Source organism: Poecilia mexicana, unplaced genomic scaffold, assembly GCF_051168715.1.
Source record: "Poecilia mexicana isolate PSO_F unplaced genomic scaffold, ASM5116871v1 scaffold_21, whole genome shotgun sequence".
Lineage (NCBI taxonomy): Eukaryota > Metazoa > Chordata > Actinopteri > Cyprinodontiformes > Poeciliidae > Poecilia > Poecilia mexicana.
The window spans coordinates 21271066-21288851 of NW_028263390.1; the positions used below are offsets into that span (position 1 = coordinate 21271066).

At 38.1% G+C, this 17786-nt stretch overlaps 1 protein-coding gene and 1 long non-coding RNA gene across 2 annotated transcripts; both read left to right on the forward strand.

Annotated features, from left to right (window-relative positions):
• The first annotated feature begins 1444 nt into the window (after window positions 1-1444).
• On the forward strand, window positions 1445-16921 carry LOC106931502 (plasminogen). The gene is made up of 19 exons (XM_015009651.2): window positions 1445-1595; window positions 3573-3708; window positions 3787-3893; window positions 6000-6114; window positions 6207-6346; window positions 7753-7873; window positions 7950-8068; window positions 8560-8722; window positions 9127-9251; window positions 9395-9557; window positions 10543-10694; window positions 10774-10922; window positions 11590-11683; window positions 12557-12671; window positions 14064-14138; window positions 14241-14381; window positions 14474-14580; window positions 15289-15434; window positions 16553-16921. The coding sequence occupies exons 1-19, from the start codon at window positions 1547-1549 to the stop codon at window positions 16712-16714; spliced, it is 2379 nt and encodes a 792-aa protein (XP_014865137.2). The 5' UTR covers window positions 1445-1546; the 3' UTR covers window positions 16715-16921.
• On the forward strand, window positions 6353-7682 carry LOC148153091 (uncharacterized). Its single transcript, XR_015761781.1, has 2 exons — window positions 6353-6592; window positions 6635-7682. It is a non-coding gene; the product is annotated as an uncharacterized LOC148153091 (long non-coding RNA).
• Window positions 16922-17786: the final 865 nt, after the last annotated feature.

Here is a 17786-nt window from a genome sequence, read left to right on the forward strand (position 1 = left end):
GTCAGACTTTTATTTTATTTTAGTTACTGTATTTTTCCGACCATAAGCCGCTACTTTTTTTCCTACGCTTTGAACCATGCGGCTTATAGCCCGGAATGGCTTTTCTGTGGTTTTTTCTTCAACCGCCCACCAGGGGGCTCTTTAGCAGGAAGAGAATCATTGGAAGTCAGAATTAGAAATCAAGGAAGAAAGTGCTAATTTTCATTTAGAACAAGCACATGCTACCAGAAATTTCTTCATGTGATGCTGCTTTTAAGTTGAAGGCTCTCGATCTGACAGTACAGGCCAGTCAAAAAAAAAAAAAACTTTAAAAAATTCTAATTAGAAAACATGAAAAATAAATAAAAATTTTCCAATAAAAAAACATCCAAACATTTAGAAAAGTAAAACGTTCTTTATCAATCCCACTGCCTGTCAGATTCTCACCCATCGTCTCATTTTTCATTTAAAGAAGTCAAGGAAGGATTTAAATATCTTGGAGTTGAAATCCCCAAATATTCTCTCAGCTTTTAACAAAGAACTTTGAGTTTCTCTTTGAGAAATGCAAATCTATCATTCGAAGGTCAAGCTTGCCTCAATCTTGATTGCATTTCTCTTTTTCTTTTTCACAATATTTTCATCTTGATTAGGAAAAGTTTGTTAAATCGTTGGATCAATGTAGAGAAAATCGAGAATCAATCACTGAAAGACTCAAGAGACTGACCCAACTTTACCTAATATTACTGTAGCATTCAGAATATTTCATTCTATTGTTGGTGAATTAAGATTGTGGATTTAATCGGACTGGATTGGATCTGAAATGTTGCACTGGGATGAATGGGATCAATAATACCGTCTAAACTTTGTACAGAGTTTGTAAAATTTATTTCCGTCCTCAGAAAACTAAACTCTGGATGTTCCCGTTGTACTGAAAGTAGGTTGTTTTGAAATGACTTGTTTGCAGAGAAGGACACTGATCTCTCTTAGCTGAAGATTAACAGTCGATATTGATCCTGTTTCATCTGGTTCACATCAGCAAATCTGTAGTTTTGTCCTCTGAACATTCAAAAACAGGCATTAGTGATCGAGTCAAATTCATATATCCACCAAAAAATAAGAAGAATACCAGAGTAATCAAAGAAGGAAACAAATAACAGCAAGTATTTGTTGTTTTATCTGTGCTTAAAAGTAAAATCAGACCAGAATTTGCAGATTAAATCAAACAGAATCAAAGTCCAGGAGTCAGATTTTTAAAACCTAACATGGTGGGTTTAAAACAACAGATTGGGTTGTTTCAGACCGACTGTGCTCCTTCTTTACCAGAACACAGAAAGTGACTCTTGGTGAATGAAATACTTTGACAATGGGGTGATGGACTGCTGATCTGGTCCAAAAATCTACCATAAACAAGGATTCTGACCCTTTGCTCTTTGCTGTCCTCGTCAATGATTGACGAATAACTGAGACGTCTTATTTATCCTCCCAGCTGAGCGACACGGACCGTAAATATACATCAGAAGGGGCGTCTGGTTGAGCGGATGATGAGCTGCTAGTCTGAATCCTCAACATGGACTTATACAAGGCAGCTCTTCTGTTTGGAGCCTTCATCTGCTCTGGTAAGAAACAAAAATTTTGATTCTTTGAACCAAGACTTAATAAGATGGTTTAAACACGATTTCACACAAACAGGACTGGATCAAATATTTCTGGTTTGTATTTTTTTTGTTTAAATGATTAAAAATGTGATGTATAAAGCTACCGCTATGACATAAAGTTACCAAGTTCTCCTTTAAGCAAAGTGCTTTTCACTGGATGTATTCCATTCATCGAATCTGACATCTAACCTGCTAAATCAAATAAAAATTCAAATAAAATGGTCACATTCTTATGCATTTATTGCAGTTTGCAGCTGTTTTGTTCCAGTCCTGTGTATCTTTCTGTCCTTGTCCCTTTAGTACTCAGGAAGTATGGAGTGTATAAAGCCTCTGTGCAATCTTTTTTTTCTCGGAGCCTTTCCAGGAGGATTTTAAATCGCTGATTCGCTTTCAAATAAGTCAAAGAGGAGACATTTGATCGGATTACTCAAGCAGAAAATAGAGAATCATGTTGTATGTAGCTTTTTCTTTTGTATAAAAACCCACTTTAGACTTTCATACAACTCAACTTTTGTTAGTAGGAAGAAAATAATGACTTTAATTTGTATTAAATCTTCAATGTTCCAGAACAACACAACTTTTAGGCTGCATTTTTTTAGTTACACCATTTTTTTGGTGAAATAATTAAACATTAGGCATCTTAAACCAATGAACATTAGAGTAACAAGTGTAGTTAGACAACTTAAGTCTCAGAAACTATCTTTAAATTAAAACTAATCTTCTGCCCATCTTGCAGAAAAAATTTAAGACGTTTTGAAAGGACTAGATGTTTTTCTTCATGATATGTGAAACAAGAGAAGAGTTGATGGCTCACCATACCTGAAATCATATTATTTTTATGCAGTTAACAGATAATTTAAAAATGATTAACACTATGATGCTAACTGGTCAGTGTAGCTAAATGCTACTAGCTTAAACAAATAACAAAAAAAGAGATGACAGTGAATGAAAACCTTAATGTAATTTGGATAAATGTGATTAGTTAAGTGAATCTAATCCAGTTTTATTAAAATACTAAATCTATTATTGTTATTATTATCTTTTTTTTTTTTAGCTAGCAGTCTTGGCTAGCATGCTAGCAGGAAAGCAGAAATGTATCTTATGAGAGAAGCATGAAGAAAATCAAACTGTTGTTTTAAATGTTTTGCACCTGTTATTATGAAAGTTCTGTTATTTATTGCATAATTTGTGAGTTAAAATTTTGTTTTGTAACCTGGAGTCGGACATTTTGCTCACTGATTGTTCAAAACATTCAACTTTATATGCAGAGCTGAAAAGTTTAAGTGCGACAAAAAAAGAGACACAAACAGACAAAAATCTGTAAGATTCTGGAGAAATGTGATTCAGAAAACATCTTTACATTTTCATTTTAGAAGTGTTAGGAAATGTCTGAGTTGTTATAAAAATGAGAACATTTGTTAGGAATTTAAAGTGTGTTGAATGAAACCCTGAACATTTAGAAACCTTTGTATGACTAAACTTGCCATCACATTTTCTTACATAACAAGGGTCCACTAGGTCATGGACCTGCAAACAAATTTAGATAAAACAGTTCATGAATTGTCTCAAACATCCCAGTTTAGCTAAAATATTTATTTTTTTTATGTATCATATAATGAAAGACTCTTTGGTGTCCAGCAAACAGTTCTGTTGTTATTTTAGGTCATTTTTAATGTAAGTAGCATATATTGCATTAAATATGCAGAGTATAGGATTAAATAAGCACTTTTGTGTCATTTATGTTGTCATTACTTCTTTTCGGTTCATTAATTTCAAAAGAAGTAAAAAACGAAGAGTAAAAGCAGATAATGCGTCCAACAAACATAAACTCAGCAGTTTTTTAAATCTTCTACCTGAAAATATGTACTTCTGTTTAACAAAACTTGACAGATAAGATCGTCTTTCATTAATGTATAACATTTTTATTTTTTCTTCCAGTTGGTGGAACAGAAGTAGACGGTTACTCCAAAACCGAAGGCGCGTGGGTTCTCTCTCTGAACAAGAGACAGTACATGGTACACAATGTAACCGAATGTGCAGCCAAATGTGAAGCTGAAACGTCCTTCACGTGCAAGTAAATCGTCCCCTAAAAACTCCCGTCTTCTCCAGTCTCTGCAGTAAATTTAAAGTTTGATGCGTCTTTATCTTCCAGAGCTTTTGTTTATGTGGAGAAGGATCAGGAGTGTTGGACAGCAGCAGCAAATTCAAAGACGGAGCTTGTTCTGCGCAGACAGAGCTCCGCTTTGTATGAAAAAAAGAGTAAGTTGCTTTTTGCTTTACTAAAAATGTTTCCCACTTATTACACTTGTCGTGTGTTAATGTTTGCTCTGTGGTGCAACAGCAGTGACGTTTGAGCCACGTCTGCAAACAGCAGCGATCAATGACTTTGCTCTTGATTTGTGGACTCAAACATCACTGTTTGGTGCCAGTTCCATGATTCTGTTTGGTGACAGTTGCGTGATTCTGTTTGGTGACAGTTGCGTGATTCTGTTTGGTGCCAGTTGCGTGATTCTGTTTGGTGCCAGTTGCGTGATTCTGTTTGGTGCCAGTTGCGTGATTCTGTTTGGTGCCAGTTGCATGGTTCTGTTTGGTGCCAGTTGCGTGGTTCTGTTTGGTGCCAGTTGCATGTTTCTGTTTGGTGCCAGTTGCATGTTTCTGTTTGGTGCCAGTTGCATGGTTCTGTTTGGTGCCAGTTGCGTGATTCTGTTTGGTGCCAGTTGCGTGATTCTGTTTGGTGCCAGTTACGTGATTCTGTTTGGTGCCAGTTGCGTGATTCTGTTTGGTGCCAGTTGCGTGATTCTGTTTGGTGCCAGTTGCGTGATTCTATTTGGTGCCAGTTGCGTGGTTCTGTTTGGTGCCAGTTGCGTGGTTCTGTTTGGTGCCAGTTGCGTGATTCTGTTTGGTGCCAGTTCCATGATTCTGTTTGGTGACAGTTGCGTGATTCTGTTTGGTGACAGTTGCGTGATTCTGTTTGGTGCCAGTTTCGTGATTCTGTTTGGTGCCAGTTGCATGTTTCTGTTTGGTGCCAGTTGCATGGTTCTGTTTGGTGCCAGTTGCATGATTCTGTTTGGTGCCAGTTGCATGATTCTGTTTGGTGACAGTTGCGTGATTCTGTTTGGTGCCAGTTGCGTGATTCTGTTTGGTGCCAGTTGCGTGATTCTGTTTGGTGCCAGTTGCGTGATTCTGTTTGGTGCCAGTTGCGTGATTCTGTTTGGTACCAGTTGCGTGATTCTGTTTGGTACCAGTTGCGTGATTCTGTTTGGTGCCAGTTGCGTGATTCTGTTTGGTGCCAGTTGCGTGATTCTATTTGGTACCAGTTGCGTGATTCTGTTTGGTGCCAGTTGCGTGGTTCTGTTTGGTGCCAGTTGCGTGATTCTGTTTGGTGCCAGTTGCATGATTCTGTTTGGTGCCAGTTGCATGGTTCTGTTTGGTGCCAGTTGCATGGTTCTGTTTGGTGCCAGTTGCGTGATTCTATTTGGTGCCAGTTGCATGGTTCTGTTTGGTGCCAGTTGCGTGGTTCTGTTTGGTGCCAGTTGCATGTTTCTGTTTGGTGCCAGTTGCATGTTTCTGTTTGGTGCCAGTTGCATGGTTCTGTTTGGTGCCAGTTGCGTGATTCTGTTTGGTGCCAGTTGCGTGATTCTGTTTGGTGCCAGTTACGTGATTCTGTTTGGTGCCAGTTGCGTGATTCTGTTTGGTGCCAGTTGCGTGATTCTGTTTGGTGCCAGTTGCGTGATTCTATTTGGTGCCAGTTGCGTGGTTCTGTTTGGTGCCAGTTGCGTGGTTCTGTTTGGTGCCAGTTGCGTGGTTCTGTTTGGTGCCAGTTGCATGTTTCTGTTTGGTGCCAGTTGCATGTTTCTGTTTGGTGCCAGTTGCATGGTTCTGTTTGGTGCCAGTTGCGTGATTCTGTTTGGTGCCAGTTGCGTGATTCTGTTTGGTGCCAGTTGCATGATTCTGTTTGGTGCCAGTTGCATGGTTCTGTTTGGTGCCAGTTGCATGGTTCTGTTTGGTGCCAGTTGCGTGATTCTATTTGGTGCCAGTTGCATGGTTCTGTTTGGTGCCAGTTGCGTGGTTCTGTTTGGTGCCAGTTGCATGTTTCTGTTTGGTGCCAGTTGCATGTTTCTGTTTGTTGCCAGTTGCATGGTTCTGTTTGGTGCCAGTTGCGTGATTCTGTTTGGTGCCAGTTGCGTGATTTTGTTTGGTGCCAGTTACGTGATTCTGTTTGGTGCCAGTTGCGTGATTCTGTTTGGTGCCAGTTGCGTGATTCTATTTGGTGCCAGTTGCATGGTTCTGTTTGGTGCCAGTTGCGTGGTTCTGTTTGGTGCCAGTTGCATGATTCACTCTGGAAAACTACTTTGTTTTGTCTAGAATACCTCCTGGAGTGCATCAGTGGAAATGGAGCCGATTACAGAGGAACCAAAGACAGAACAAAAACAGGAAAGCTGTGTCAGCGATGGGATGCAAAATTTCCACACAGACCCAAGTATCTATTCACAGACTCCACATTTATTCCACTTACAGTATTTGATCATTTTATATCTTTTTTTCTAACCGTTCCTTTTTTGTCTCCTGAAGTTTCTCGCCGCAGACTCATCCCCTGAGTGACCTGGACTCAAACTTCTGCAGAAATCCTGATTCGGATAACCAAGGTCCCTGGTGTTACACCACTGATCCAGAAGTCCGCTGGGAACATTGCAATGTCCCCAGCTGCACCGGTAGGCTTAAAGTAAAAAATAAAAAAAAAAAACAATAGAGCAAAGACTCCTTATCATATGTGAGGACTCTGTGTTTTATTACACACAGAGTTTTGTGTGCAAAACTTTGCTATATTCTGCTAATGTTGAAAAAACACAATTTCAGTTAGAGGCTAGAGGAGTCAACACAGATCATACCAGAAACCTTGATTTAGGGTAAAAGTCGGCAGGTTTAGGGATTATCTGGACCCGTTGAATGACGAGTCAGTCTAGGACAGTGGTTCTTAACCTGGGTTCGATTGAACCCAGGTTAAGAACCACTGGTCTAGGAGAATAGGGGAAGTGGTTGTGGCTAGATGCAACAACACCGCCAATGTTGAAAACACACAAATAAGAAATACAGTTGAAAATCCCATGCTAATAAGTTTGTCCATGTGATAGGGTCATTAAAAACATACAGAGCCATGATCCTCTGACTACTTCCTGTCGTCTTCTTCTTCATGGTTTGTTCCAGTAACATCGGTTGTTGATCATGTGACTTGTGGTGCAAAAAAGTGTTTCCATTGCAGGTTTGTTAAAATTCGGCAAAATTTTACAGGAAAACAAGAGTTTTTTCAAAATAAGTGCGTTCCAAATTGTGCGACTTTATTGTCACTGGAAACTCAGTTAGCATTTCGCTGATGTCAAAAAAACATAATTTCACAATTCTGGTGTTTCCATTAAATAAGAAATGCAATTTAAAATGACGTGAATAATACCCTCACGCAATGTCATTAAGAAAACCGTGACACGATCTTCTAACTACTTCCTGTCATTTTCTTCTTCGTGGTTTGTGTAGCAACATCCAGTGATGAGAAAAATGTTTTTTAAATAAACCAATTTCAATAAAGCTGATAAACACTTCATCCTAGCACAAAACCTTTTTTTTCCTTTTAGTGAAAACCATGTTTTTTTTTTTCTTATCACATTTCCACAAAGCAAATTTATTTTCCAATTTGCACAGTTTTAAGGTAACAGCTAGAAATTCTTTACATTACTGGGAAAGAACGCATTTCTTTAAATATTTGAAGGCAGAAATCTGAGAAAAATTTTAGAAATCAAAGTTTTCACCATTATTGCAATTCAGAGTCTCTCTTTTGATGTTTTTGTTTCATAACACTCCTAACTTCTTCAGTGGGTGTCAGACCTGTAACTCCATCTGGTTATTTTACCACATGAACAGTTTTTCATACCTTTTGAATGACGGTTACTGTTGTGTGTGAGAAGAAACTCAGGCTAAACATGTCAGAATCTAATTAGCATGAACAGCGACTTCAAAGTTAAGCAAGAGCATTTCTAAAGTTAGGTGGAATGAAAACATCACAAGGGAGAATAGGGGAGAATATTTGACTGGTTTAAAAAATGTCAACCTTCTGACTGGTTTGCAGAGGACTGCATCGTCTGCAGCGGTGAGGACTACAGAGGAAAAACCTCCACCACTGAAAATGGCTTCACCTGCCAGCGCTGGGACTCCCAGACACCTCAAAATCACGGCTACAACCCTTCAACGTAAGACCAAACTGACCATGTTTAATTTTAGTCTCAAATACGTGTGATTTAGGGGATAAAATAAATCTTGTTGTAGTCTTCCAGAGAAGTTCCTGGAGGAGAACTACTGCAGAAACCCAGATGGAGATCCGCGGCCGTGGTGCTTCACCACCAGCCCGTCCAAACGCTGGGATTTCTGCTCCATTCCTCGCTGCAGTGAGTCCAAACATTTCTCTTTATTTGCTCCGACTCTTCCCAATCCTGTGCATCCTGTGAAACTCAACTATTTTATCAATTTCAGAACACAATCTTTAAGTTTGTCTTTATTTCTTATACTTTACCGTGAGAAAACATTAGCCTTATACTTTTTCACATTGTTGGAAGTTTATGTGGGAGATTTTAAACAAAGCAGAAAGGAAAATGATGCATGGCTTTCAAAATAATTTACAAGTAATTTTTAATTCTTATCCCTAATATTTTTTTCTTAGTCTGGCCCTTTTACTCCACTGAACAAATGCAATGTATCCATAAATAAAAACCATGTTGCATATTTCCTTCCACTTCACTAACTCTACTTTCATTGGTCTGTCCCATAAAGTATTTAAAATTATACATAGTAGTTTGTAGAAAAACTCCAGGTGTTCTGAGCATCTTAGAAAGCCGTTTTCCATTACTTGTCCCTGAGCTCTGCTGGTTTCTTGTTTCAGCATCGGAGCCTCCCACCATCGTCCCGGAGACGACCTGCATCACCGGCGAGGGTCAAGCGTACCGAGGAACGATCGCCGTCACGGAGACGGGTAAAACCTGCCAGAGCTGGTCGGCCCAGACGCCCCATAAACACAACCGCACACCTGAAAACTACCCCTGCAAGTGAGTGAGAACAAAACGCTTCTTAACGATGTGAATCGGCTTAGAAATATTAGTGGGATTTATTAACGCTCATGACGGAAGCAGAGAGCAGACATTTTCTGCAGGTAGAGACGATTTTCTCGAGAAAACAAAGTTTATTTGAGATCACAAGATGATTGGTGTGTTGAACCTGATTACATCCTTCAAATGCCTCCAAATATCTCGAGAAAACCTTTGAGAAATTAACTCGCCATCTCACGAAAACTGTTTAGCTCGAGAAAACCGTTGGCATGTTGCCTCATTATTTCGGAAAAATAATCGGATAATCGATATGTGGAAAATGTCCATTCCCAGCTTCAGTAGCTCACGCCATTAAAAGCCCTAAAAACATTAATAATTGATTTGTCTGCGTTCTTCTTTTTCAGAGGTTTAATCAATAATTACTGTCGTAATCCTGACAACGAAAGGAGGCCCTGGTGCTACACCACCGACTCTGAAACTCGCTGGGAGTACTGCAGCGTGCCTCGCTGTGGAGACGCTCCAGATCCGGGTACAACAAAAAACAAAACATTTCTCACTTAAATTTAACTCCTAGGATTAAAATCCACTACTGCCGCTGAACACAGGAAACATTTAGAGTTGGATAAAGAAAAGTAAGGCCAAATATTGTGAAAATATGGTTTCTCCGTGCAGCTGAAGGCGTGGTTCCCCCTGAAGAAGACGAAGACTGTTACAACGGGAACGGCAGCAGCTACCGGGGAATAACGTCACAGACGATCAGCGGGAAAAAATGCCAGTGGTGGAGTTCACAGACGCCTCATAGACACAACAAAACTCCAGAGATTTTCCCCTCAGCGTGAGTATTAACCGAGCGGTGATGGTAAATCATACGTACATTTTATTAAATATATTGATTTACATTTTTTAGATTAACTGCCTCCACTCAACAGAAGTCTGAAAAACCTTTAAAATACAGTAGCATAATCTCACACTGAAACATTTAAGTTAAATATGCACATAAGAAATAATACTTTACTCAAAATAATCATGTCAAACCTTTTTGTACTGTTGCTACACAATAAAAAATAATAGTCCAAATTATCCTCAATCACCAAAGTGCAACGTTTCAAAAAGTTGAAATGACTTGCAGGCCACAAAAATATTATGTTTAATATTAAATTTGTAAGTAAATGAATAGTAAATATGCCTTTATATTTTTGTTTACCTTTTACCGTAACTAAAAATGAAATATGTTAAACAACATAGTAGGCAGATAATTGAGTTGTTGTAAAAATGATTTGGAAATAAGTGTTTATTTAAAATCTAAAACTCTGATCTATTTAAAGCTTGATTTAAATGTTTTATGTTGCATTTGTTATGTCGAAATTGTTAATAGTTGTGACTCGATTTAATATTTAAACAAATAGCAATTATTTAGATGGGACTTTCTCCCTACTGATTATTGTACTGTAATGTTCTGCTTAGTGAGGTAACCTGTGTGAGGTTACTTTATGACTTTATTTTACAAACTGGTGTGCCAATATGTATAAAGTTTTACTTTTTTAATGTAAGGTAATCAGTTTTGCCACAATAACTGATAATCAGATAATAGAACATTAACTGATTACATTTCCTTTAGATTCAGACTAAAATCTCACCATAATAAATGAAACATGGAAGAATATATTTTATGTGTGTTGATGAATTTGAAACTGTAATGTTTGCTACTGGTTTTCTCAATGCTTTCTGTCTTTTATGACTTTGTGTTTTTATGATGTGAAACATTGTTGATGAACTCGATCGATTCGTTGGACATAAAGCGTGAAGCTTTTGTCTTTCAGGGACCTGAAGAGGAATCTGTGCAGGAACCCTGATGGAGACCGAGCGCCGTGGTGCTACACCACCGACCCCGCAGTCCGCTGGGAGTACTGCAACCTCGAAAAATGTTCCCCCAAACCCACAGGAGCACCAAGCCCAACTCCGGCTCAGACAGGTGCATCTTTTTCTTTATACACCATCCTTGTCGTGGTTTCACTCCTTGATAAATTGACTTTTTTTCGCTACTGTTTCAGACTGTAAGATTGGAAATGGAGCGACGTACAGAGGCCCGACCTCCGTAACGTTGACGGGCGTGACTTGCCAGGCGTGGAGCGTTCAGAGCCCGCAGCACCAAAACAGCTTCACGCCAAGGACCCACCCTGATAAAGGTCTGGAGGGAAATGTAAGAATCTTTAGAGTTTTTATTTATGCTATGTAGATTTATTGACAATTATTTACCACCTGTTAGTGTTTTTACTCATAAAATCTATGAAAATGTCTCTTTTTCCATGCTTATAATGTAAGAAAATGTTAAAAAGTTCAAATATTTGTACATGATCTGAATTGTCCAATAAATAAAATTACAAGAATAAACTCATATTTTGAGAATAAAATTGTTTGAAATAAAGTTGAAATAATACAAGAACAAAGTCCTGGTATTATGAGAATAAAGTCATATTTCTATTATTACGACTTTATCCTCATATTATTGCAACATTTTCTAAAATTATTTCGACTTTATTCTTGTAAGTCCATAACTTTCTTTTTGTATCATTATGACTTAATTCTTGTATTAATTAAAAAACAATACAGACATAATTTTTGTAATATTATGTCTTTGTTCTCATGCAAGTTTATTCTCATATTATTACAACTTTAATCTCAAATTATTTCAACTTTATTCTCAAATTATTTCAACTTTATTCTCATAACTTTTCTACTTTATTCCCCTAATTGTATTTTTAAATTTCTCTTTGCATGGCTCTAATATTCCATCTTATAATCATGTATTAAAGGAGCCCTCGTTGCTGTCCGTTTATACTCACTGTGTCTCTGTAAATCTCGACCAGAGCTGCAGAAACCCAGACAACGATGTGAACGGACCGTGGTGCTACACCACTGACGGGAACAAGAAGTGGGATTACTGCCAGATCCCTGATTGTGGTGTGTAAATGTTAATTTGTACCTGCGTTGGTTGCTCAGTATATGACTGAACAGAAAAACCTTTACAGTTTTTTTAAATCACTATGTTCCAAAAAATCTTCTAGATAACACCAAACCAAACCAAATTCTCCTCTTGAGTCCTGATTCTAGCCACTTAAAAAACAAAAAGTTGGAGTGTTATGAAACAATAAATGAGTTGGTGACTAAAAGTGAGTTCTAGATTCATAAAGTATAAGGATAAATGTTGGTTCTCCATGTTTGATTCTTGTTCTGGTTTGCTAAATAAACTAACAGGAGTTTCTCTATGTGTTGCTTGGATATTAGAAGTATGAAGCTGAAGTATGAAGTATGTATGTTGGTGTAAAGTAATAAGTCTTACACGATTTCTAAAAGTAGTAAACTAAAAAGCATAGAGAAATGACAACATCAGAAAGTATATGGCACAGATGGCAAGTTAAGACTCAGACATGGAGCCATCAAAGGCGGCGACAATCACGCAGTGTATCCGTTTGTTGTGTATGTGAATGCATGTGTATTACCATGATCCATGTAGCTCGGTCTCCCAGGCAACAGTCTGATATGATGGTCTTATCTAAGAGTAAGTCTTTGGAAGCGCTCGCTCCATGGATGTCTTCAGAAGGGAGTGAGGTGGGAAAGAGTGTCTTGTTTACAAATTATCCAGGAGATTTGAGAAAGGGGAGCCAGCTCAGATGGAGACAAAATGCTTTAGGTCAGGTAAATTTTAAACTACAATCAACAAATGAATCCTGGAAACCAACCATGGATTAAATCTTTATCATTGAAGTTTTAAAAAGCAGGCATTTTTCTCTGTCTGCCATTATAAAATTTGAGGACTGTGAACTGTCTTTGTAGCTGGAATGGACTGTGGGACGCCGGTATACAAGCCGAAGCGCTGTTTTGGTCGTGTTGTTGGTGGCTGCGAGGCCAAACCTCATTCATGGCCCTGGCAAATCAGCCTCCGAACCAGGTGAGCATAAAAAACGAAATGTCAAAAATGATAATGGAACCAAAACACAAGATTTTCAGCTTTAAATTATTTATTTTCAAATCAAAGTTTATTTGTATTGCACATTTCAGCAGCAAGGCATTTCAAAGTGCTTTACATAATTAAAAACAGAAACCCAGAGTCATGTAACATTGAATAAACAGTAAAAAAGAGAAATAAATAAAATAAATAAATAAATTATTCATTACACTTTTTCACAAGACCAATCTAAAGGTGTTTTCACACCTGACAGTCCGATTGGGACCAAAGGTGCAACATTTGTTACATTTTCAGCTGCTGTAGTTCACTTTCACACTGCACTGTGTCAAATGATCCAAACTAATTAACAAACCTGTTCCCCTCCTCACCTGTGGTGGCGCTGTACCAAGTCACTGAAGGAAATGTCACAAAAGCTCTGAAGAAGACACTGAGCACAAATTCCTTCTTCACAAAAAGTAAACAAAAATGGAGCAGTGAGATTTTAGCAGCTGTAGATTTTCTCTTTTGGGTTTGATTAAAAAAAAAAAAAAACACGAGTCTCTTCTCCTGCTAGCGCTGAACTAGCATGTTTGTTTTGATTGTATTTACCCAGAATGCCCTGTGCTATAGTCTGCTTCCTGCTTTTGGATCGGACTCCATTCTCCTTGGTTTCCACATGTGCATCCGAACCGCACCAGAGTTCACTTTAACCAAACTGACATCTGGGCTTATAGATGGACCAGAGTTCACTTTTTTGGTTAGAATCAGAGTTCAGTTATGCATTCACACCTCCCCCAACAAACTGGAGTTTCTAGATAAAAGAACTGGAGTTGGATTAAAGTGGACTATACAGAGGTGGTGTGAATGGACCCTTGGATAATGAGGTTTTAATCTGGTCAGTCCTGCCTATTTTTGGCTCCTTTCATGTCACTTTAAATCTGCCCCCAATCTCAATGTTTATGCTCGCATGTGAAAATGGCTGCAAACAGATGCACAATTATGCAAACCTACATCTTTGAAAAACAGAAGTGGAGCCTCCTGCACAACCAATAAGAATGCAGCAAGTGGTTTCTGGATGATAAATCAACACAAAACACAGCGCACTCCACAGTTAAACCAGCTGACCAAACGTGCTGGAACAATGCTTGGGTTGCTAGGTAACAGGGTTAGGCTCGGCTGGGGTTGCTAGGTAACGGCGCACTGCCTGTCGAATGTGACTTAACAGTCTGAAGGCTTTTGAAACAAGAACATTAACTCATTGCCAAAAACTGGCAGTTTTTTCAAGCACTTGGGCTTTTTTTTTAGAAGCAGCTTAGGCCCAAATGTAAGTACAAAATGTGCTAAATGTGAATTTTGCAACACCGTTACTTATTTCATGATCTTTTCTATTACCAGCAGAGGAATCCATTTCTGTGGTGGGACTCTGATTCACCCACAGTGGGTCGTCACTGCTGCACACTGCCTGGAAAGGTCAGACAACAGAAACTTTACAGCAGTACGCTTGCATAACAAATTCTGTAATTAAAATAACACTGGATGGCTGATTTGCATGGACTTGCTCTGCCGTTGCAGGTCCACACGGCCCTCAGCCTACCAGGTAGTCCTGGGAATCCACAGGGAAACAGCTACAGAACCATCCAAACAAATACGGCAGCTGGAGAAACTGGTGCTGGGACCTAATGGAGCGGACATCGCTCTGCTCAAACTGCAGAGGTTGGTAAAAATCTGATCATGATCGTGTCCCAGCGCAGCATGATGTTAAGTCGATTATGCAACCCCATAACTACACACTTTTGTGTTTTCAGCCCAGCTGTTATAAATGACAAAGTGCTTCCTGTTTGTCTGCCAGAAAAGGACTACATTGTTCCCAGTGGAACAGAGTGTTACGTCACTGGTTGGGGTGAGACGCAAGGTACGTCACAAGATGCCTTAAGTTTCAAAAAGCAGGCCAACTGAGATCCAAAATGTTCAGAACATTCTCAGCAGATGGGTAAAAACCAAAAAATAAATCAGAAAATGCTCAAAGCGGGAAACAAAGCACAATAAATCAAGACTTGCAATACATCGGGATAAGTATCAAAAATACATAACATTACATTTCAAAAGCTGCAGTATGTAGTTTTTATAATAATGTTTTTACATATTGTTGAAACATATAGTTGAGACCTCCTCTGGCTTCTCCCAGGGCTGGCTAGGACCACCAATCAGAGAGAGGGGGCGGGTCTTAGCAAAGTCAATCATCTCCTTTTTGCTAGTGCTATAGTTTCTCCCTTTCAGCAGATCTTGCTGAGAATGCTAAGGCTAGTTAGCATGGCCACTGAGTTGTTTCTCCACTATTAGCACATTCAACAACGCGTTCATGAGGTTGATTGACAACGTTAAGACCCTCCTCCAGGCTTTGATGGGTTGTATTTGACTGGGAGCGGTGTATTTCTTCAGACAGTAATAGCATATCAGGAAAGAATTGGAGGAGATCTTTTCACAGATTATCTGTCTCACATTTTACCATTACAACAACAAATAAATACATATATTTTTAAAATAAAAGTTACATACTGCAGTTTTAAAAACTGTTGGGGAAATCTTTTGGGAAGGATAACTGCAGGAATGTGTGTTGCAGGTACAGGAGGTGAAGGTGTGCTGAAGGAAGCTGGATTCCCTGTGATCGAGAACAAGAAATGCAATCAGCCATCTTACCTGAACGGAAGAGTTAGAGACCACGAGATGTGTGCCGGAAACATTGATGGAGGAGTCGACAGCTGCCAGGTGCAGAAAGCTTGCATCACACTCAGGTTCATGTGATCACTTTGATCAGGGCTGTCTAATAAACAATCTAGTTGATTTTAAATCACACAGAAGAAAATGTATGTCATAATTCACCAGATACAAATTTGGAAGTGAATTGATAACTCTGAAAGTGAATTAGTTCAAACATCATTTATTAGTTTTCTAAATATTCATAATTTGTACAGATCAATTATATTGTTTAATGTTGGAGAGATGGAGTAATTAATTTATCTACCTACTTACTGTTCCATTAAGAAGCAGGGCAGGAATGTTACTGGTTTAGGGCCCATTTTGATTTGTTTGAAGCAGTGGTTTCTTTTTTGGTCAGTTTCCTACGATGGGGCCATTATAGATAGAAAAATAAAACAAAGGAGAAGTACATTTTCACCAAAAAAAACCTAGAAAAAACAAGAACATTTTTAGACATTTTTTTATGTTTTGGAAATCACTGCAGCTTAAATTAAGTATCTTTGTTTTTATTCATATTACTAGTTCATATTTTCTGCCAATTTTAGAATTGTCTCATTATTTTGTACCAAACTTAATTGTATTTATTGTTTATCTACCTACGATGTTGTGATTGTTGTGCAGTGCTTTAGTCAGCTTAAATTGTTCTAAATGTGCTTCATAAATAAACTTTGACTTGAGAAATTTTGAGATTAATCAAAAACCTTCTAGAAAAAAAATCTCTTTATTTTTGACTTTCTGAGCTGACTTTTGGAGTTCATTTTTTCTCTAGAAAATGTCTGAGATTAATCTGAAACATTTCAGAATATTTTGGCAGAAATTCTCTCCTCTTTTTTACATCTACAATGTCCCTTATCTGCCATCGTAGTTATCGTCGCATGATCCAATTCTAAAATATTATACTTTTGAAACAATATTTGCAGCTGTTGTTTTTAGAAGTATCTCTTTATTCCCTTTAACAAGCTGCTAACAAATCAACCACAAGGTGGCGGTATTGTAATAGCTGCTTTTCACTCCCATTTTCAAAACGAATTAAAAAAAATCCCTGAAAATGCTCCTGTTTAAATAATTTTCCAAATTCAGCAAAATAAAATGTAATGTTAACATGTGTGTGGCTTTTTTTTCAACAGGGTGACAGCGGAGGTCCTCTGGTGTGTCATGCACAGAATAAGTATGTCCTGCAGGGTGTGACATCATGGGGTTTGGGATGCGCCAACGCCATGAAACCTGGAGTCTACGCTCGAGTTTCCAAGTTTGTGGACTGGATCGACAGGACAGTAAAGGCCAACTGAAATGTCCCAGCATGAAATGTGACTGGAGGTCAAAAACAGCTGCACACCTTCCTAGTTTTGGGTTTATGTGAGTGTTTTATGTAACAGGATTACATTGTATGATGTTTAGAAGAAACCTGGAACCAATGTGATTAAGAGTTTATTGATGAAAATTCTTCTGTATGCTTTTTGAATTGATTGAATAAAATAAATTACATTGGTTTTGAATATCTTATTTTAATCTTCATTCTTTTAGATGCTTTATATTTATCATGTCAAATAAAACATTTTAAAATGTTTTATAGGATAGCATTAATAAACTGACATTTTTCATGTCAAAGCGATTATCTTTTGCAGAGAAGGATTCTTCATAGAATCAAGAAAATTAGGACAATTTCTTTTCATGGTCCTTCCTTCTCACAGCCATCAGCATCTACAACAACTCTGAAAAACTTTGGATTCATTGAGTTACAATATTTAATTTCCCGTAGGATTAGTAATTAGGTTTTAGCTTAATTGAATTTATAACGGGAATCTGCAATAATTTAAACAGCAACTTCCCCCGAAATCCAGCGAAAAACATGTTTGGAGCCGCAAGTGTGAAAATTTGTTCTGCAAAGAATTTATTCTGCTGTTCCTCCGTCTTCATGATGCTGTTTGACTGAAGTCCCCCTGAAAGCTTCTGCAGAACAGCTGAGATTGTAATAAAATGCTCTGGTTTCAACCTGAACACATCATTAGAAGTCTGTTTGTAGTACTAGATTATATAGAAAAGCTATTTTTCCATTTGTGAAAAAAAAATTGAAAAGCGTGAATAATTTTCAATAAACTTAGAAATTATGCACCTTTGTGTTTGGTCAATATCAGAACATGGATTGTTCTTGTTTTACCACCACAAAATATGAAAAACTCCAATGGGCATGTCAAAAAGTAGAGTTCATGTGCAGCACATTTCAGCAACAAAGCAGTTCAAACATCATATATGCGGTTTTGTGTGTTTTTTAAATTAAATTGTTAAAATATCAACCTCTTTTCTTTTTCTAACTTTAGTCATTGAGTCAGCAGCAGAGTAAGATATTTGGTGTAGTGACTA